This window comes from Nannobrachium achirus, assembly GCF_963921795.1.
Source record: "Nannobrachium achirus genome assembly, chromosome: 23".
Classification (NCBI taxonomy): domain Eukaryota; kingdom Metazoa; phylum Chordata; class Actinopteri; order Myctophiformes; family Myctophidae; genus Nannobrachium; species Nannobrachium achirus.
The window spans coordinates 50,266,092-50,288,941 of NC_137830.1; the positions used below are offsets into that span (position 1 = coordinate 50,266,092).

The 22,850-nt window shown below is 41.8% G+C and overlaps 1 protein-coding gene across 1 annotated transcript in view; it reads right to left on the bottom strand.

Annotated features, from left to right (window-relative positions):
- Positions 1-22,850, bottom strand: part of LOC308308969 (protein NLRC3-like) — a gene marked incomplete at both ends in the record, with an annotated part of 283,646 nt that continues 260,796 nt past the window's right edge. The window contains 3 exons of the mRNA XM_080754422.1: positions 1-21; positions 1,052-2,895; positions 3,064-3,122. Coding sequence (XP_080610548.1) covers positions 1-21; positions 1,052-2,895; positions 3,064-3,122 — 1,924 coding nt within the window. The remainder of the gene's footprint in view (positions 22-1,051; positions 2,896-3,063; positions 3,123-22,850) is intronic.

Consider the following 22,850-nt stretch of genomic DNA (forward strand, 5'->3'; position numbering starts at 1 on the left):
TTATAACTGAGATCCAATTCTCTGAGATGTGAAGGATTAGAGTTGAGAGCTGAAGCCACAATCTCATAATCTGTCTGTATGAGTTGACAGCCAACAAGTCTGTAAATGTAGAATATGTAAAAACAGAGATTATCAACACAGATTAGATCAAGAAGGAAAAAGAAAAAACAAAACCACGAAAACAAAAATCATTCAACCCCAATTATGGATCACATGGTGAGGGTTGTATCAACGCAGCACCAAAAGCATTTCCACTTAAACCAGGAGGAACACTGATGTGAACATTTGAACTGTTTGTTGTGTGTCTTTAATGGTTATTTTATGTTCATAGGAGTTTGGTCATTCTAGGGTCAAGATCATTTGACCTTTAGTGTTGTCAACGTTTTGAGGGCACAAAGGTCAAATGCCAGGACAGGAAGGTCATCAAATAAAATAATGATTTAATGTCCACATACATAATTTAATGTAACTCTTTTACTGACAATAACGACTATACTTGTTAATTGACGTGCTATCACGCGCACACACACACACACACACACACACACACACACACACACACACACACACACACACACACACACACACACACACACACACACACACACACACACACACACACACACACACACACAGAGCATATTAGACTATGTTTTTTGGTGAATACATCAAGTGTTTGGTTAGAGGAGCTACAGGACTGTGGACATAGGAACATAATGTGACTGTTGTGATATTATTATATATTATACAGGTACAGTATAACTCATGTCTGTTTTATTTAACTACACTGGTAATATTACATTATTATGTAATGTGTTTTAGTTATAGGTGTCAATTATAATGTATTAATGTCTTATTAGCCATGGATATTTTTAATAGGACTGTCCTTTATTTGCACATAAACACAATACCACCAGACCTGATTATTATTGGATATTTTACATTAACCATCATTTCTACTTATAGTGTTGGATGTGATGGTAGATTTATTCTCTTCTAATACATTTTCTATTCACATGACAACTAACCGAGCCTTTTTGGTGTTCCTCACAGCTGGGACCAGCCTGGATTTCGCCCAGCCTGATGTTGTGTTGTATTTGTCCAGGTCCAACTCATCCAGAACCTCCTCTGACGTCAGCAGCATGTGGGCCAGAGCTGAACACTGGCTCTCAGACAGTTCTGTCTTTGAACTGTTCCCTGACTCCAGGTACTGTTGGATCTCCTGATGCAGTGAGTGGTCGTTCATCTCCATCAAACAGTGGAAGATGTTGATCAATCTGTCAGAAGAAATATTTGCATCATCACATTCCATCTTCTTCAGGTTGTTGATGGCTCTCTGGATGCTCTTTGGACTGTTTTTTGTCTGAAACAGTAGACCTCCTAACAGACTCTGGTTGGACTCCAGTGAGAGGCCATGAAGGAAGCGGAGAAAGAGGTCCAGGTGGCCATTCTTACTCTTCAGGGATTTTTTGAAGGCTCTTTTCAGAAAGACATCCAGGGGCATATTTTTTTCTTCTCCTTCCTCTTCTTCTTCTTCTTCTTCTTCTTCTTCTTCTTCTTCTTCTTCTTCTTCTCCCAGGAATGTCTCCAGTACGTTCATGTTCCTCTGTGTGTAACAGTGGAACAGGTAGACTGCAGCCAGAAACTCCTGGATGCTCAGATGAACAAAGCTGTAGACCTTTCCCTCAGATTTAACAGTCTCTTCTTTGAAGATCTCTGTGCACACTCCTGAGTACAGCGAGGCGTCAGTCACATCAAGACCACACTCTTCCAGGTCTTCTTGGTAGAACATCATGCTACCTTTGTCCAGATGTTCAAACGCCAGCCTGCCCAGCTTCAGAAGAACCTCCCTGTCCTTCTCCATGAGCTGCTGTTGATTCACATCATGATACTTCTTCCACTTCCTCTTGGTCTGAACCCACAGGAAGTGGCTGTACATCGCAGTCTGGGTCTTGGGCAGCTTTACTGTCTCATTTGTCTTCAACATGTCCTCCAGAACGGTAGCAGTGATCCAACAGAAGACTGGGATGTGACACATGATGTGGAGGCTCTTTGATGTCTTCATGTGTGAGATGATTTTGTTGGCCATCTTCTCATCATCACTGAATCGCTTCCTGAAGAACTCCTCCTTCTGGGGGTCTGTGAATCCTCGTACTTCTGTCACCAGGTCAACATGTGCAGGAGGGATCTGATTGGCTGCTGCAGGTCTGGTAGTTATCCAGAGGAGGGCTGAGGGGAGCAGATTCCCCTTGATGAGGTTTGTCAACAGCAAACCCACTGATGATGTCACTGTGACATCAGAGATGATGTCATTGTTGTTGAAGACAACAGAATCAATATCAATGTTCTCGAATTTCAGCGGAAACCTGCTTTCATCCAGACCATCAAAGATGAGGCCAACCTTCCAGACAGCGAGCTGCTCTGCTGTGACCTTCTTTAATTCTGGGTGGAAACGATGGATCAGTGAGAGAAGACTGTGCTGCTCATCTCTGACCAGGTTCAGCTCCCGGAATGAGAAGGGAACCAGGAGAATGACATCTTGATTTTCCAAACCCTTTGCCCAGTCCAGAGTGAACTTACGCACAGAGAAGGTTTTTCCAATGCCAGCGATGCCCTTGGTCAGAACTCTTCTGTTGGGTGTCTCTCTGCCAAGGAGGAGGGGCTTAAAGATGTCACTGCATTTGATTGGTTGGTCATGGAGGGTCCTCTTCTTGGAAGCTGTCTCAAGCTGCCAGACCTCATGTTGGGTATTAACCCCTTCACTCTCTCCCGCTGAGAGGTAGAGCTCTGTGTAGATGCTGCTGAGGGAGGGCACTTCAGTGACGTATGTCACACGATCAAGACGGTTCAAACCGACCTTATAAACCTTTAACTGCTCCTGCGGACTGACACCTGCTATGAGAAGACAATGAAGACATGTTAAACACTCAAGTTAATGTATAACTTTACATCTAATATAGCCTACCATTAAAACTATATCTTAAATACCCGCCAGAAAATCTAAAATTCGTCCAAAAATAGTAATTAATATGAAGATGTTAATTAGTGTAAAATGTGTCTTACTTTGTTCACTTGTGGTTTGACTGGATGTCTTCTGTTCAGGTGTGGTTCTGAGTCTCTCTCTGTGGAGATGAAGACAATATAATATATTAAAGTTATATTATATTATTGAATTAACCACTTAAGACCTATATTACTTGTCCTTCAATGAATAGTGCCGATATACAAGCTCACAATTGTAATGTTCATGATCTGACAATATTACAGTTGATCCACAAGGGGGCGCTTGGCATTTGAATATACTAGTAACATCACTGAAGCAGTGCCCCAGATGTAGATCATTGTGTGATGCTCTCCCACCCCCAGATTAATCATTTAATGAATGTATTAATCACCCAGATTCACTTGGCTTCCTGATTGGGGAGGATGTTTGTCTGTGCACCAGCATCAGGGTCTCCTCTGCTGTAAAGCACACAGCCCTGTTTCTGTTGTTGTTGTCATTGTCTCTGGAGCAGCTCTTACAGACAGGCACTACGCTGATTGGTTTGATTAAATTAACGCCCAAACAAGCCTAATTCAGGGCCTTTTACGCACATCACCTTGCCGTACTGCCCTAATTAACACACTCATAATAGCAAAATGGCAATTGGTCACGCCTCCATATCTTAGTTTAAGAGCCGGAATCTTCTTAAAGAGGCGGTGCCATGATTTTTTCCCCCTCTAAAACATGATTATCTACTATTATGATTATACTAGGAGGAAGGTTTTTCCAAAAAAGTGTACATAAACAGTTAAAATTATGTTTTATGTGGCCACACCCACCAGTTCATTGGTATGCGTGGTTGTCATGGTGGGTGGTGACCCAGCTGAAAATAGCCACACCCACATATGTTGGGTGAATGGTAATTAGGGGAGGGGTTGATTCTGTGATGTAATAAGTATCTGTGTTTTTGGACCGGCACGTTTGACCCCACAAGGTGGCAGCCTCCAGCTAAAACCCAAATAGAAAGGCAATACATAATTGCTCATAACAACCACACCATAATTGGGTCTAATGAAGTACTGTCAACCTCCTAGACACATGAAAACCAGAAAAAGTACAAAACTATGGCACCGCCTCTTTAAGAGCTGCTCTTACTAGCGCATTCAAAATAGACTCGTGATGAGTTTTGTAGTTAAAGGACAACCCTTGTTGTAAAAATCAAACCTCGGTTCGAAGTGAAGCGGTGAACTTTTATTCTATGTGTTCTAGAGCTATGAACTCTGTATATACATTCGGTTCGAAGTGAAGCGATATGTGTTCTAGAGCTTCAGAATTCAGAATTCTGAATGAATTAAGGATTTTATCTGGAGGGTCCGAATTGTCATGTGAAGCTTGACCAATCCTCAAAGTATGGTCTCATTGGACATTTTTAATCATCCAATCATCAGACCGGGACGGACACTACACGCATATTCTGGACGTACGGGACAGATAAAACCTGTTCATTCTGGACTGAAATGACCATATATGGACGTGGGGGACACACATGGGACACACATTTACGGACAGATAAAACCTGTTCATTCTGGACTGAAATGACCATATATGGATGTGGGGACACATATGGGACACACAAAGCCACTCCTTGGAAGCGGCTTTCACCGCTTCAAAAAAACAAAGTTGTTGTTAAATGTGCACATGTAGCCTAACTTACAGTAGTATGAGGATATTTACTGTAGGAAGATTCTCTTACTGTGTGTGTGGAGGTTCATCACTGAAGTTGGGCACCAGACCTTTAGAGCGGTCACTCTTCATAGACACACAGCTGGCTGCTGAAGACTCTGCTCTGTGGTCAACACTTCTGCAATCATAAAACATGTTCATATCATATGAGCTCATGATTTTGTCTCCTTGACAATGCAGCAACAAACAATAGAAGAATGGTCTATGAACATACAGTAGGACTAAAACAGTAATATTAAGGATTCACTCTTAGGTTTTCAATGTTCTTCATAAGGGGTCCTCCCCCTGGTTTAACCCATTTAGACTGGAAAATGCATTATTACACAATATTTTGTGCTTGAACTATTGAAAAATAGCTGATCTACAAGCTTGTATATCTGCTATTTTTCAATAGCTAAAGTATAACATAATCAAGGCACCTCCACCTTGGGCCCTGGTAACTCAGTCCCCCCCACTTGTGACGCCCCTGGCCTTACCCCTTATCCATAAAATCTTTTGCCATGTTTCACTATCTTGAAATACATTTTTAAATCTACAAGCTCTCAACGTGTTGATGTAGATTGTAGTCAGGAAATATTATCAGACAAATGTCCAATCTGTGAATGAATTCCATTCCAAAGGTTTGTAAAGGTGTCTAGTAACACATCTCACAAAGATTTAAATTCAGTTTACCTAGGAGAATCTGTGAAAGCTGTTGAAAGTTAGGGTCCTAATAACTTTATTATACGAGGGAAAAAAGAAGGTTAACAAGTTTGTTAGGGGTCAAACTAGGGTTTTGTCAAGATTCTTACAAATGCTCAATACAGTATAAATGGTCGCCTCCATTTCCCCTCTAAAAGACCAAATACATATCATTTAGGGGGTCCAGAGGGCCAAATAAATATCATTTAGGGGGTCCTCGCGAAAGTACATATCATTTAGGGGGTCTTTGCCAAATACATATCATTTAGGCCTTTAGGGGGTCCTCACCAATTGTTGCCAATACTGAGCGTATTGTCAGAAAGTGTGCTTTGTTTGGGCTGATGTGAAGGCTCATGCAAATTCTCGTGTGGATCAAACAAACAAATTCGAACACCCTGGACGACGCTCCACGCGTCCCAGACTCTTCTCCTTTCCCTAAAACGACGCTCCACGCGTCCCAGACTCTTCTCCTTTCCCTAAAACACCCTGGACGACGCTCCACGCGTCCCAGACTCTTCTCCCTTCCCTATAATATATTGTATAGTGTTATATTGTATATTATATGAGAGGATTCACATACTGTGTGTGTGGAGGTCCAGGGTCATTACTTAAGTCCGGAGGATGATCTTTCGAGCGGTCACTCTTCATAGACACACAGCTGGCTGCTGAAGACTCTGCTCTGTGGTCAACACTTCTGAAATCATAAAACATGTTTAAACAATTATCATATGAGCAAAATGTATAAAAGAGTACAATTATTGTTTTTTTCTCCATGACATTGCTGCAACAAACAATAAAATAATAGTCGAACATAGGACAGTAGAACAGATAAATGGACGGACGGACAGTCCGACAGATACACATTTGTTTGTTTCATAGATAGGACTCAAGTAGCCAGTCTGTTGTTCAGCTTCACCACTCATTCACAAACTGCACACACAGTAATTTATAATCTAGAGCTAAAGATTATTATTATACTTTTTTAAGATTTGTATTTTGGGCTTTTATGCCTTCATTGATAGAACAGTAGACTTAAAGGAAATGGGGAGAGAGATGGGGAGTGACACGCGGCAAAGGTCGTTCGGATCGGGAACCGAACCAGCGACGCCGCCAGGCATCCATGCCTAAGTGGTATGCGCCTGAACCAGTAGGCCAGCGGGTGCACACCTATAGTTAAAGATTGGACAGGGAGGAGACAACTTTATTAGACTATGGGCCCTAAAATGAAGCACTTAATCCCAGCTCATATTCCTTAATTAAGTGATAACAGCAACATCTTATCTAAATCAGAAATAGCCTACAAAAACAAATATGTTGCTACATACTGTACATGTACTGTAAGCCCCTCCCAAACAGCAAAATGTGTTCCCGGCCTGAATGGGTTAAGGCATGGGGGGGGGGGGGGGGGGGGGGGTTATGTTAATTAGGGGGCGCAATGCAGTGACATGCTATTATGAACCTTGACAAAAGCGTTTAGAGGTCATTTGGCCTCCTCAGTGGCTTCCCAGCGCGGGTCCATTTGGTTGCATAAGAACACAGCAGACTGACTCGGCCACATCTCAGTCAATTCTGATCTGATTTTAAAAACTTAAATTTCCACATATTCCTTGGGAAGTCTTTTTTTCGTTAGCGGTACCAGCTGTGACTGTATTCTCTCCCTATCAAACAAGATCAAGCTAATACACAACTTTGTCTCCCCCCCCCCCTTTTTTTCCTATTGATTACTCATGCCATGGAGACTTGAGTTCAATAATATTTTGTTAGTATGTGTTGTATTCCTAACACAAAAATGTGATTATAGTAAATCTACCCCATTGATTCCAGATGGGGACCCGAATGAATGGCAGTGGATGGGGAAACCGTCAGAGTACCTTTTTTTTTTTCTTTTTTCTTTTTTTAAGAATAAAAGGCAAATAAGAGCAGGTGATTATACTTTTGCACATGAGAGTGGTGATAACCCACCCCGCCGCCCGCCAATCTTCGCATAAGGGGCTAAAAATGCACTTACTCTGTGTGTGGAGGTCCACTGAAGTTAAGAGGTTCCAATCTAGAACGATCACTCTTCATAGACACAAGGCTGGGTGTTGGAGACTCTGCTCTGTGGCGTTTGGCAACACTCTGACTGACATCCATCTGGAGGTCTTTATTAAACCTGTCAGGGTTACAGTCAATGAAATAGATCATCTCTAGGTCTTTATTAAACCTGTCAGGGTTACAGTCAATGAAATAGATCATCTCTGGGTCTTTATTAAACCTGTCAGGGTTACAGTCAATGAAATAGATCATCTCTGGGTCTTTATTAAACCTGTCAGGGTTACAGTCAAAAATAGATCATCTCTGGGTCTTTATTAAACCTGTCAGGGTTACAGTCAATGAAATAGATCATCTCTGGGTATTTATTAAACCTGTCAGGGTTACAGTCAATGAAATAGATCATCTCTAGGTCTTTATTAAACCTCTCAGGGTTACAGTCAATGAAATATATCATCTCTGGGTCTTTATTAAACCTGTCAGGGTTACAGTCAATGAAATAGATCATCTCTAGGTCTTTATTAAACCTGTCAGGGTTACAGTCAATGAAATAGATCATCTCTGGGTCTTTATTAAACCTGTCAGGGTTACAGTCAATGAAATAGATCATCTCTGGGTCTTTATTAAACCTGTCAGGGTTACAGTCAATGAAATAGATCATCTCTGGGTCTTTATTAAACCTGTCAGGGTTACAGTCAATGAAATAGATCATCTCTGGGTCTTTATTAAACCTGTCAGGGTTACAGTCAATGAAATAGATCATCTCTGGGTCTTTATTAAACCTGTCAGGGTTACAGTCAATGAAATACGATCATCTCTGGTTCTTTATTAAACTTGTCAGGGTTACAGTCAATGAAATAGATCATCTCTGGGTCTTTATTAAACCTGTCAGGGTTACAGTCAATGAAATAGATCATCTCTGGGTCTTTATTAAACCTGTCAGGGTTACAGTCAATGAAATACGATCATCTCTGGTTCTTTATTAAACCTGTCAGGGATACAGTCAATGAAATACGATCATCTCTGGTTCTTTATTAAACTTGTCAGGGTTACAGTCAATGAAATAGATCATCTCTGGGTCTTTATTAAACCTGTCAGGGTTACAGTCAATGAAATAGATCATCTCTGGGTCTTTATTAAACCTGTCAGGGTTACAGTCAATGAAATACGATCATCTCTGGTTCTTTATTAAACCTGTCAGGGTTACAGTCAATGAAATACGATAATGTATGTCAGGCACTGACACTAAGGGTTGCCCACCTGCCCCTGGCAGGTAAACACAACTATTGGGCAGTTGAAGTTTGCTTTCAGGTTGCCCGACCCGACAAGTGCTCATTTGAGAGGGGACGCAACCGATAAACACAACACCAGATATCTGTCCACTGGCGCCTAATTAATGGAGCAAAGGGGAGCAATGGCTCCCCCACATCTGCAAAACAAAAACAAGCGAGTTTTAAAACGGGGGAGAAGCGAGGACCGCATGCGCTCCATGCCGCTCTGCTCTGGGCCGTGTACCACATGTTTGGAAGCCACATACGTCACTCGGATCACAGACAGTCAGACCTACACAGGGCAGCACAGCAGCCGCGTAGAGGAGTACAGAGCAGTGTAAACTTTCTCTGTGATCCACACGACACAAGGATGTTAATACATACCGTGTTGTAGCAGTTTCTTTTTTATTCATACGGATTACTGCCGGAGCGCGGGCCGCGTGGACTAAAACCGAAAATTACTTTTTCCACCGCGTCGCGCGTTGTGCCCCGTCCGGCGGCGCGTCGGCGATTTTATAACCTTTTCTGTCAAGTCTTGTAACTAAAACCTGTATATAGCAGCACTCAATCACTGCGATTTGAGAGTTGAGACGTTTACAGAATCACTGTACATGATCTGACTACCCGTCCTCTTCTGGTTTGTTCACAGTTCACACACAGCTGTTTGTGTCTGAAAAGCCCAAGTAGCTAGTCTACGTTACTATGGTAACCCGACAGTGCAGTGAGTGCACAGATCTAAAAATCTCAGAACGCGTCGCGGATGCGATGTGTTGTGAGCTTGTAGATCTGCTCCTTTAAAAGCCAGACCCGCTGTGCTGTACGGAGAAGTATAACTCGGGCAGTCAGGCTGTGGAGAGGCGATTTTGGGAAGATGATTGCAATATTTTGGCTTATCGCCGAACCTTAATTAATAGATACGGGGGTGCGGTAATTAACGCAGTACCGGCGGTAAATGGAAAGACAGTAATCGCGGTAACAAAATGTCGATACCGCCCCATCCCTACATTGTAGCCGACTTTATAACCAGAAATACCTGATATTTCGTGGCGCCTCCTAGATTTGTGCTCCACCTAGTGGGGACAGAGTTAGGCACCGGTGTATCTGTCTAAACACCTGAACGTCTATGAACACAACACCAGATATCTGTCTAAAGTCTAAACACCTTAACATGGCCAGAGTGCTCTGTCTTCTAGTCTGTGGAATGTAAAATAATAGCACTGTTTACCTATAATGTGCTGTTTTTACCGTTGATACACTTAAAAATGTAAAGTAAAAAGTGTGAAACCATAGACAAATCATAGCTTTGTAGGTATTTGGATTTTAAAGCTATACTGTGTAAGTTTTTTCGCCGTGGACCGGGCCTCACAATCCCCGCGTCTGCCTCCACCTCGCCGAGATCTATCTTTTGAGGGGTCCCTGGTTCCTGTGCGTTCAGGCATTCCGGAGAAACGACTCCTTCACCCATGCTTCACCGTTCACTCGAGTATAGAGACACACGGGAGACTACAAATATGGCCGCCCTAGCGACCCCACTTCAAGATGCGCTGTGATTGGCCGGCAGTGTATAACCCTCGCTGTGATTGGCCGGTAGTGATGATGACGCAATTTTGCCGCGAAATTCTCCCCCCCTCACGGTTCATAGAAAACAAATAAAGAGAAGGCTTTTGAAGCTGAAAATAACGGAGTGGGTGTTCTAAAACTTTAGCCATTTAACAGTTAGGACAATTTTAAGATTTGTTTTATAAAAAAAGTTACATGGTATAACTTTAAGGTATTGAGTTAAGACATTTTTTATCGCACAGCCCCAGAAAGTAAAGAAATAAGTGTTAAATTGAGCGGTAATTAAAATTTTACCTATCATTTTCTAATAGACGATTTACTTTCCGGGCAAGTGGGCATGACCTTTGGACAAGTAGAACATGAGCTGCACTTCCCTGACGGGCAAGTTCCTCTGAGACTTTAGTGTCAACCCCTGATGTGTTCATACCAAGGCTTCAATCTTTAAATACTTAGTTGACTGTCTGTCAGGACCTGTCTAACTTAGGCTACTGTACGTGCAGTGGTGTGTCAGTATTCACCAGTGTTGGGCAAGTTACTTTAAAAAAGTAACTTATTACTTTACTAGTTACTGCTCTGAAAAAGTAACTTGTTACGTTACTAGTTACTAAATTATAAAAGTAACTTGTTACTAGTTACCTTACTTTACTTTAAAAAATATATATAATCAAAACGAAGCATTTTGGAAAAAGTCAGTTACACTTTGGAAAAAGTCAGTTACACTTTTTTTTTTTTTTTTTTGCCCTGCAAGGCCCGAATTAATTTCTACTGGCCCAAAAAAAAAAAAAAATCAGATGGTGTAGTAGGAGTCCTAATCACAGGAAAATGTAATTAAAAAAAAAATTAAAACGTTTTTGTAATGTTTTATAGCCATAAATCATAAATCATGTTCTAATTCGCATTTTAGTGAGGAATAGCTTCAGTTAAAAAGTGAGATGTTGTTCAACCAGAAGCTGGAATTTCAACTTCTCAGGGAAGTGTGAATGTCATTCTCTGTGGGGGGTATTTATATGCAAATATCGTGGCCAATGGCATTGTAATACTAAACAATAGGATTTAATGGTGATGTTAATGTGAAAAAAGAACAGGAAAACTAATTATAACGTTTTTTTTTTATTTAAAAAACGTTGCCAAAAAGCAAGGGGGCTTCAATAATGACCTTATAAAGAAAAAAGACAACTCCCTGTCATTGTAGCAATTATTATGCATAGAAATGCAGTGGAACAATAAAGCTAAAGATATGTTTAGAAATGTTGACAGGAATATAATCATTGTAGCCTTTTTCAAACCAAGTTGTGAACTTTGTGCTGTGCACACTGACTAGTTCTACTCAAAGGTTGCGATGGAAAGCATTGTTGATCAAGCATGTTTCATATCTAGCTAGCACTTGCATTACGTGGCTTGGCAATCAATCTGACATGCTGTGGCGATTTTGGTGGAGTAGATTCTAGCGCCATTTATCTCCACAAAGTTAAAATAATGTTTCCAAGTTGCAAAGCTGCTGTTGTCTCGAGATCTCGTCAGCATTTGGAGACACTAAAACTCTCCGCTCCGTGTCTCTTCTCTTCACTGTTTATGTGACAATGTGTGTGCGCTCACTGCGCTGGCTTCAGTGTGTGTGTATTTTTTAAGACCCGCCCAAGGCCGTCTCTGATTGGCTTAGCCTGAAGGTTTAAGCTAGGTCAACCAATCATTGCTCCTCTACAGCACAAGTTAGTGTGCTAGACCAGGCATGCCTTTCACTCTACTGTGAGATTTACCACAGACACATGCAGGGGAAGTTTATGACAGGGCAGGGAGGGGAGGGGAGGGGAGTGGAGGGGAGGCTCCGCTGACCGCTGCCGTTCTCACAGTCTGCTCTCCGCTGCGGAGATTGGACCACTGAAAGTAACTAGCCACTTTACACCACAGTAACTAGAACGGCGTTATTGAAATGGGAAAGGTAACGAGTTACGTTATTAGTTACCGAGAAAAGTAGTTTCGTTACGTAACGTCGTTACAAGTAACGGCGTTCTTCCCAACACTGGTATTCACACACTAGTGATGAGCCGGTCAGGTTTTTTTCAGAGCCTGCACCGCCCACAGCCCGCACAGAATGTAACCCGCCCCGCAGAACAATATACAAATCAACAAACCCGCCCGCCCCGCAAGTTCCGCGAAAAAATAGATGATAATCATCTCCACAATAGCTCATCTTTATACACAGCTCTTCTAAGTACCCAAAGTCGCTTTACATAAAGGTCTACAGTAGCACAATATTGTCTTGGGCTAAATAAACAAGCATATTGTTCAAAATGGGGTTCTTTACTATTATTTGACAGTAAAAAGCCATGCGAGGCACAGACATGGTTCACGGCCCCAACAGGAGTGGAATTGGAGCAGAGGACGGTCCTCGCTCCAAGGAGCGGAGGAGAAACCTCATTCCAAGCCTCTCTGGCGCATTTTAAAAGTCACTCCCTCACGCTCAATTCAAGTGTATTCAAACGTATTCTTATTATTACTCTTATTAAGAATAAAAGGCAAGTAAGAGCAGGTGATTATTTTCATTTATTTTTTTGCACATGAGAGTGTGATAACCTGCCCACCCTGCCGCCCGCCAATTGAGTCTGAAATCTTCGCATAAGGGGCTAAAAATGCACTTACTCAGTGTGTGGAGGTCCACTGAAGTTAAGAGGTTCCAATCTAGAACGGTCACTCTTCATAGACACAAGGCTGGGTGTTGGAGACTCTGCTCTGTGGCGTTTGGCAACACTCTGACTGACATCCATCTGGAGGTCTTTATTAAACCTGTCAGGGTTACAGTCAATGAAATAGATCATCTCTGGGTCTTTATTAAACCTGTCAGGGTTACAGTCAATGAAATAGATCATCTCTGGGTCTTTATTAAACCTGTCAGGGTTACAGTCAATTAAATAGATCATCTCTGGGTCTTTATTAAACCTGTCAGGGTTACAGTCAATTAAATAGATCATCTCTGGGTCTTTATTAAACCTGTCAGGGTTACAGTCAATTAAATAGATCATCTCTGGGTCTTTATTAAACCTGTCAGGGTTTTCTGGTGGATTGGGGGGCCTGGGGTATCAAATATGGAAGGATGTCGTCATGCTAAAATATTAAGATGATGTTCAGTAGAGTTCATAACAACTAAATGATGTGTTTTACATTCTGACCTGGGATCAGTAGAGTTCATAACAACTAAATGATGTGTTTTACATTCTGACCTGGGATCAGTAGAGTGGTGTCCATCTTTGAAGTTAATACCTTTATCCATGGACCAGTCACTCTTCATGGAGACACAGCTGGGTACAGGAGACCCTGCTCTCTGCTGATGGACCCTGACAGAAAGACAGGATTATTAAAATAGTTCTCACATAAACCCAGTTCACTTTGCAAGGATAGGATGGATCAGAGGATCAATGGGACGCTTTTACTGCCAAAGACAAGTATAATATATGCGTTTTGGCAAAAACAAGCCACATTCATCTGGTTTTAACTCTGCAATGGATTATCACATCTGGACCATTTTTCAGACAGATTCTAGAAGACCCTTGTACATCTTTTGGTCTCACTGTGAGGAACCCTGACGCATGTCTAAGACAACCTAAGAATACGTGAATCAAAGATCACTACGGATGACAGAGATACTCTACTATGTCTATACATCTGTGAGCAGATACAAGACATTCTCTAGTTCCTACAGATCAGTGATCTTACTGTGTGTGTGGAGGTCCAGGTTCACTGAAGTCAGGAGGTCTTTCTCTAGACCAGTCACTCATACAGCTGTCTGTCGGAGACTCTGGTCTGTGGTGAAGACTTCTGGAATCAGAAAAATAGACCAAAAATGTCAGTTTGTTCAAGATCCTTTATTGTTACTTTATTCAATAAAGAGAGTAACATTCTTAGGTTGTGTCTCGTCTACACATTGTAGCATCAATAAATAAAGCTAGATAAAACTAGAAAGGTGTAATTCTGGGAAATTGCAAGTGTGGTTGCGCTGACGCGAGTCGCAACTAATTAGTTGTGAAATGAATTCCATTATAGCGTTTCTATTCTATATTGTGATGTCATGTTGTCATGACAACAGTGACAACAGTGTGTGAAGCATCAGGACCAAAATATTCACTTTTACCTTTGTGCAAAAAGCACCCGTGCGAAGTGAGCGATGCAAACACGACATACTTCTAGATCAGAACTGTGACATCATTCGCAATATAAAACGGTGTCTGTGCGAGCAAGAACTTGACTGATAGATTACGACACTTTTTAAAGAGAACTTGACTTATGTCATTTTTTAGGAGAAATTGACTGAAAACCCCAGGACAAAAATCCACTCGTCCGAGACAATTTGCCCTCCTGGCCCCCAAAATGTGGAATAAATTCCCTGTCACACTTAGAACAACAGACTCACTCACTAGCTTCCGCCGTGGACTGAAGACTCACCTTTTCATAGCATAGCACTACTGAAACACTCAATGACCATACATGAAGCTAGTTAGCATTTGTTTTTAGGTTTTTAGAACCTCTTTTCTTTACTGATTATATTGTTTTTTCTAGATTGATATTCATATGCATTTGTTATATTATTGTTGTTGATGTTCTGCCATATTATCTTGTTTATTATAGTGATGTATTACCTGCTTATTGTAAGTCACTTTGGATTAAAAGCGTCTGCTAAAGGCATAAACTGTAAACTGTACATCATTTTGAGGAGAACTTGATAGATAAATAATGAAGATAACATAGTGTTCTCGCTTTCAGCGAGCCCACAATAAAACAAGAACCACCAATGAGATGCAGTGCGTCCTTCACGACACCCTGCTCCTGTGCACTTTGCCTGGCTCCAGCCCATAGACCCGCCCATAGACCAGCCCATAGACCAGCCCATAGACCCGCCCATAGACCAGCCCATAGACCCGCCCACTCTCTGAGCAGTCTGAAATCAGGCTACCTGTGCACTGGCTTGGCTCTGTTGCCAATCAATGAATCAGTCTGCCAACATTAAATCATAAATACATCTATCTGGTTGCTTTGGACAGTATGATGAGATTACTATCAAATGATAATGTCATAACTGTTCATGCTATAAAACTAAATCATCACTGTATTAAGTTATACTCCTCATCTGCTGCTCACTAGAGTTCACTTTGATAACAACTAAATGATGTGTTTTACATTCTGACCTGGGATCAGTACAGTTCATAACAACTAAATGATGTGTTTTACATTCTGACCTGGGATCAGTAGAGTGGTGTCCATCTTTGAAGTTAATACCTTTATCCATGGACCAGTCACTCTTCATGGAGACACAGCTGGGTACAGGAGACCCTGCTCTCTGCTGATGGACCCTGACAGAAAGACAGGATTATTAAAATAGTTCTCACATAAACCCAGTTCACTTTGCAAGGATAGGATGGATCAGAGGATCAATGGGACCATTTTACTGCCAAAGACAAGTATAATATATGCGTTTTGGCAAAAACAAGCCACATTCATCTGGTTTTAACTCTGCAATGGATTATCACATCTGGACCATTTTTCAGACAGATTCTAGAAGACCCTTGTACATCTTTTGGTCTCACTGTGAGGAACCCTGACGCATGTCTAAGACAACCTAAGACCAGTAAGACTCCCTAATCGGGAGATAAGCGACCGTTGGTCGCTTATCTCCTGTCACACTGCTGACATCAGTATGACATCACACCGTACACAAATGACCCTTATATAAGACCGGCATTATCTACCGACAGATTAGTAACAAGATGTCAAAATCATTGAAGGTTTACCCTACTAACCAACTGTTTACCATAGCAACCATGTTTTTTACCTTAGCAACCAACTGTTTACCCTAGCAACCAACTTTTTACCACAGCAACCATGTTTTTTTTACCCTAGCAACCAACTGTTTACCCTAGCAACCAATTGTTTACCATAGCAACCATGTTTTCTTACCCTAGCAACCAACTGTTTACCCTAGCAACCAACTGTTTACCATAGCAACCATGTTTTTTACAGGGCCTGGGATTGATGACATCAGAAATCTCCATATATGGGCATGAAAGGGATTTTGTTTCTGGAAATATGTCTGTGGGGTGCCACATTTGGAATAAAACACTTACATCACACATCTGGATATCCATACAGCCCATCTAGTTTGCCTGTGTCCATTTATGCCCATATATCTGATGACATTGGGACAATGATCTCCATATATGGGCATAAAACTTATGTTAATTAGTAAAGCCTGGGGATCTCCATATATGGGCATGAGGGGTACCCTAAAAGGGCATCATCTGGGAATAGCAAATATAGTTATCCTAGAAAGTGAAAATCTTACATCAAAGGCCATAACTACCTACCTACCACCATACTGCATTCCTCATTAAACTACCTACCAGTAAGATGCCTAAGGGAGAAAAGCAAAGGGCGAGGTTGCACCATTTCTTGGTCTTCTGGCCAGTGATGTATATCGGACCATTTAACCATATATGGAGACATCTGGTACCCAAAGATATTCACAGATATGGGCTTAATATTGATGACATAAGGGATCTCCATATATGGGCGTAAAAGGGATTTGGTTCCCCTGGCATCACAGGGATCTCCATATATGGGCATAAAATGGATTTGGTTACCCTGGCAACACGGGGATCTCCATATCTCCATATATGGGCATAAAAGGGATTTGGTTCCCCTGGCATCACAGGGATCTCCATATATGGGCATAAAAGGGATTTGGTTCCCCTGACATTACAGTGATGTCAGTGGCTGGTTCTACAGAGGGGATCTCCATTTATGGGCATAAAAGGGAATGTATGTATGATGATGTCAGATATCATAGACGTCATAGGACTTTCACATAACGAATAACTGAGTAAGCATGTAAACCCGTAAAATCTATATTTGGGCATGGCTGATTTATGACCTCATCATGATGACACAAGCAAACACAGCTGAATTGTATAAATGATCAGTGCAGAAACCAACAGAAGTATTTGACCAAGACTCTTCGATTTAAACATCAACAAAGGTGTGACGTTTGTTGATGGTCACGTGTGACGTGTGACGGACGGACGGACGGACGGACGGACGGCCGGTGGAGGTTTTCATAGTAAACTGCTCCCTGACGGTCGCAAATACGTGAATCAAAGATCACTACGGATGACAGAGATACTCTACTATGTCTATACATCTGTGAGCAGATACAAGACATTCTCTAGTTCCTACAGATCAGTGATCTTACTGTGTGTGTGGAGGTCCAGGTTCACTGAAGTCAGGAGGTCTTTCTCTAGACCAGTCACTCATACAGCTGTCTGTCGGAGACTCTGGTCTGTGGTGAAGACTTCTGGAATCAGAAAAATAGACCAAAAATGTCAGTTTGTTCAAGATCCTTTATTGTTACTTTATTCAATAAAGAGAGTAACATTCTTAGGTTGTGTCTCGTCTACACATTGTAGCATCAATAAATAAAGCTAGATAAAACTAGAAAGGTGTAATTCTGGGAAATTGCAAGTGTGGTTGCGCTGACGCGAGTCGCAACAAATTAGTTGTGAAATGAATTCCATTATAGCGTTTCTATTCTATATTGTGATAATAATAATAATGAATTGCATTTTTATAGCGCTTTTCCAAGTGATCAAAGCGCTTTACAATGGTTCATTCATTGGGAAGGTGATGTCATGTTGTCATGACAACAGTGACAACAGTGTGTGAAGCATCAGGACCAAAATATTCACTTTTACCTTTGTGCAAAAAGCACCCGTGCGAAGTGAGCGATGCAAACACGACATACTTCTAGATCAGAACTGTGACATCATTCACAATATAAAACGCAAGAACTTGACTGATAGATTACGTCACTTTTTAAAGAGAACTTGACTTATGTCATTTTTTAGGAGAAATTGACTGAAAACCCCAGGTCAAAAATCCACTCGTCTGAGACAATTTGCCCTCCTGGCCCCCAAACTGTGGAATAAACTCCCTGTCACACTTAGAACAACAGACTCACTCACTAGCTTCCGCCGTGGACTGAAGACTCACATTTTCATAGCATAGCACTACTGAAACACTCAATGACCATACATGAAGCTAGTTAGCATTTGTTTTTAGGTTTTTAGAACCTTTTTTCTTTGCTGATTATATTGTTTTTTCTAGATTGATATTCATATGCATTTGTTATATTATTGTTGTTATTGTTGTTGATGTTCTGACATATTATCTTGTTTATTATAGTGATGTATTACCTGCTTATTGTAAGTCACTTTGGATTAAAAGCGTCTGCTAAAGGCATAAACTGTAAACTGTACATCATTTTGAGGAGAACTTGATAGATAAATAATGAAGATAACATAGTGTTCTCGCTTTCAGCGAGCCCACAATAACACAAGAATGCAGTGCGTCCTTCACGACACCCTGCTCCTGTGCACTTTGCCTTGCTCCAGCCCATAGACCCACCCATAGACCCGCCCATAGACAGCCCATAGACCCACCCATAGACCAGCCCATAGACCAGTCCATAGACCCACCCATAGACCCACCCATAGACCCACCCATAGACCCGCCCATAGACCAGCCCATAGACCCACCCATAGACCCACCCATAGACCCACCCATAGACCCACCCATAGACCCGCCCATAGACCAGCCCATAGACCCGCCCACTCTCTGAGCAGTCTGAAATCAGGCTACCTGTGCACTGGCTTGGCTCTGTTGCCAATCAATGAATCAGTCTGCCAACATTAAATCATAAATACATCTATCTGGTTGTTTTGGACAGTATGATGAGATTACTAACAACTGATAATGTCATAACTGTTCATGCTATAAAACTAAATCCTCACTGTATTAATTTATACTCCTCATCTGCTGCTCAGTAGAGTTCAGTTTGATAACAACTAAATGATGTGTTTTACATTCTGACCTGGGATCAGTAGAGTTCATAACAACTAAATGATGTGTTTTACATTCTGACCTGGGATCAGTAGAGTTCATAACAACTAAATGATGTGTTTTACATTCTGACCTGGGATCAGTAGAGTGGTGTCCATCTTTGAAGTTAATACCTTTATCCATGGACCAGTCACTCTTCATGGAGACACAGCTGGGTACAGGAGACCCTGCTCTCTGCCGATGGACCCTGACAGAAAGACAGCATCAACATCATTTACTTTATTAATATTCAATCATTACAATCCATGTGGAATCCATTCTGTCAAACCTCTCTTACTTACACCTTACAGATTCCTCAACAGACAGACAGACAGACAGACAGACAGACAGACAGACAGACAGACAGACAGACAGACAGACAGACAGACAGACATACAGACAGACAGACAGACAGACAGACAGACAGGCCTTAAAGGCCCACTGTCAGCCCCAAAATTATAATAGTATGATACAGTAGGTCACATGGTCTATTTGAAAAAGCTCTGAAATAGAAATTATAATAGTATGATACAGTAGGTCACATGGTCTATTTGAAAAAGCTCTGAAATAGAAATTATAATAGTATGATACAGTAGGTCACATGGTCTATTTGAAAACACTTTGAATCATAATTTCCCATCGCCCGCAGCGTAGCCCCCTCCACTGCCCGCCTACAATACCAGCCGGGGAGCTTATTGAATCCATAGGAGGAGACGTGCGCGGGGAGGAGGAGGAGAAAGAAGACAGACAGCCTCTTTACTAGTCTGGAGAAATGCAGATAAACACAGCGTTTCCATTTCATCAATTTATATATCCTTCTTCAAATCACTTACTTAGCCCAACATCGTTCCTTATATTGAAACTATTAACGTTATGGAGAACGCATTCTAACGCGATTAACCAGAGCTCTCAGCTGTGTGTGTGTGTGTGTGTGTGTGTGTGTGTGTGTGTGTGTGTGTGTGTGTGTGTGTACTTTTTCCTATTGCAAACTGCTAATAAACTCTTCAATCAATCAAACAGACTGACCTGTCACTCAGGATGTCTTTAGAGGAGGGGTCCGACTCCTCTCTCTCCACTGAGCCACTCATGGTAGAGCAAGACCTACACGCACGCACGCACGCACACACACACACACACACACACACACACACACACACACACACACACACACACACACACACACACACACACACACACACACACACACACACACACACACACACACACACACACACACACACACACACACACACGGAGAGAGAGATGCATGATGTAATCACAGACAGAACAGGGTGGGGCTGAGTCATACTGCCAAAATCACTCTGTGGAATGTAACCTATACATTTAACTTTAGTAAATTGTTAATGACCACGTGGCCCAGTTCCCCCAAGGGCCCCTAAGAGCCAAGCGCCCCTGGCAACGGCCCCACTGGCCCAATGGTTAATACAGCCCTGTGTGTGTGAGTCACCATTGAGTGAACCACATCATCTATTCTGGAGCAAACATTTAGCAATCACAAAAGTAGATCTACAAGCTGTAGGATGGTGTCACATGGCAATACATGTGACATGTGAATGCAGCAGATCTATAAGCTGTAGGCGTCGCACTTGGCAACACACTGAGAGCTTGTAGATCTGCTATTTTCAGTACTTGACATTCAATGAAATATAATTTAGGCATCTGTTTAAAAAAAAAAAAAGTTGACTATAGCTCCTTTAACTTTTAACACCTTTTTAACGCCTTAAAAAGATCTTCACTGCATCAAAAGTAATCAACAAAGGATGCTATAAAACCTTACATACCGCATACACTTTATGTATATATACTTATATATTATTCGCCCCCTCTATTGATGCACCTTCTCTTTATTGGTACTGTACTGCTCTTGTCTTTGTTTTGTTTTTTTCCCTCTTATCTATCTTTTGTTACGTCTCTGTAACTTTTAAACTGTATACTGCTGTGCTACTACTGGACAACTGAATTTCCCCCTTGGGATAATAAAGGTATCTATCTATCTATCTATCTATCTATCTATCTAAGCCCATAGCACTTACAGTAGCACTCGCCAACCTCAATGACTATAGATGAAAGCTAGATAGCATCGTTTAGGTTTAGATCAACAAAAACAAATGATTCCCGAGCACAACATGGCTGCGGCTCACCGCTCCTAGAGATGGGTGAAATGTGGAGAACAAATCTCACATACAGGCAGCAATGAATGCAACAAATAGTAAGACTTTAACTTCAACCTTTAACTAATGATGTGTTTTCTCTTCAGAGTGTTTTACATTCTGACCTGGGATCAGTAGAGTTCATAACAACTAAATGATGTGTTTTACATTCTGACCTGGGATCAGTAGAGTTCATAACAACTAAATGATGTGTTTTACATTCTGACCTGGGATCAGTAGAGTGGTGTCCATCTTTGAAGTTAATACCTCTACCCATGGAAATGTCACTCTTCATGGAGACACAGCTGGGTACAGGAGACCCTGCTCTCTGCCGATGGACCCTGACAGAAAGACAGCATCAACATCATTTACTTTATTAATATTCAATCATTACAATCCATGTGGAATCCACTCTGTCAAACCTCTCTTACACATTACAGCTTCCTCAACAGACAGACAGACAGACAGACAGACAGACAGACAGACAGACAGGCCTTAAAGGCCCGCTGTCAGCACCAAAATTATAATAGTATGATACAGTAGGTCACATGGTCTATTTGAAAACACTTTGAATCCAAATTTCCCATCGCCCGCAGCGTAGCCCCCTCCACTGCCCGCCTACAATACCAGCCGGGGAGCTTATTGAATCCATAGGAGGAGAAAGAAGACAGACAGCCTCTTTACTAGTCTGGAGAAATGCAGATAAACACAGCGTTTCCATTTCATCAATTTATATATCCTTCTTCAAATCACTTACTTACACTTACACCAACATCGTTCCTTATATTGAAACTATTAACGTTATGGAGAACGCATTCTAACGCGATTAACCAGAGCTCTCAGCTGTGTGTGTGTGTGTGTGTGTGTGTGTACTTTTTCCTATTGCAAACTGCTAATAAACTCTTCAATCACTCAAACAGACTGACCTGTCACTCAGGATGTCTTTAGAGGAGGGGTCAGACTCCTCTCTCTCCACTGAGCCACTCATGGTAGAGCAAGACCTACACACACACACACACACACACGCACACGCACGCACACACACACACACACGCACACACACACACGCACGCACGCACGCACGCACGCACGCACGCACACACGCACACACACACACAGAGAGAGAGAGATGCGTGATGTACTGTAATCACAGACAGAACAGGGTGGGGCTGAGTCATACTGCCAAAATCACTCTGTGGAATGTAACCTATACATTTAACTTTAGTAAATTGTTAATGACCACGTGGCCCAGTTCCCCCAAGGGCCCCTAAGAGCCAAGGGCCCCTGGCAACGGCCCCACTGGCCCAATGGTTAATACAGCCCTGTGTGTGTGAGTCACCATTGAGTGAACCACATCATCTATTCTGGAGCAAACATTCAGCAATCACAAAAGTAGATCTACAAGCTGTAGGATGGTGTCACATGGCAATACATGTGACATGTGAATGCAGCAGATCTACAAGCTGTAGGCGTCGCAGTTGGCAACAC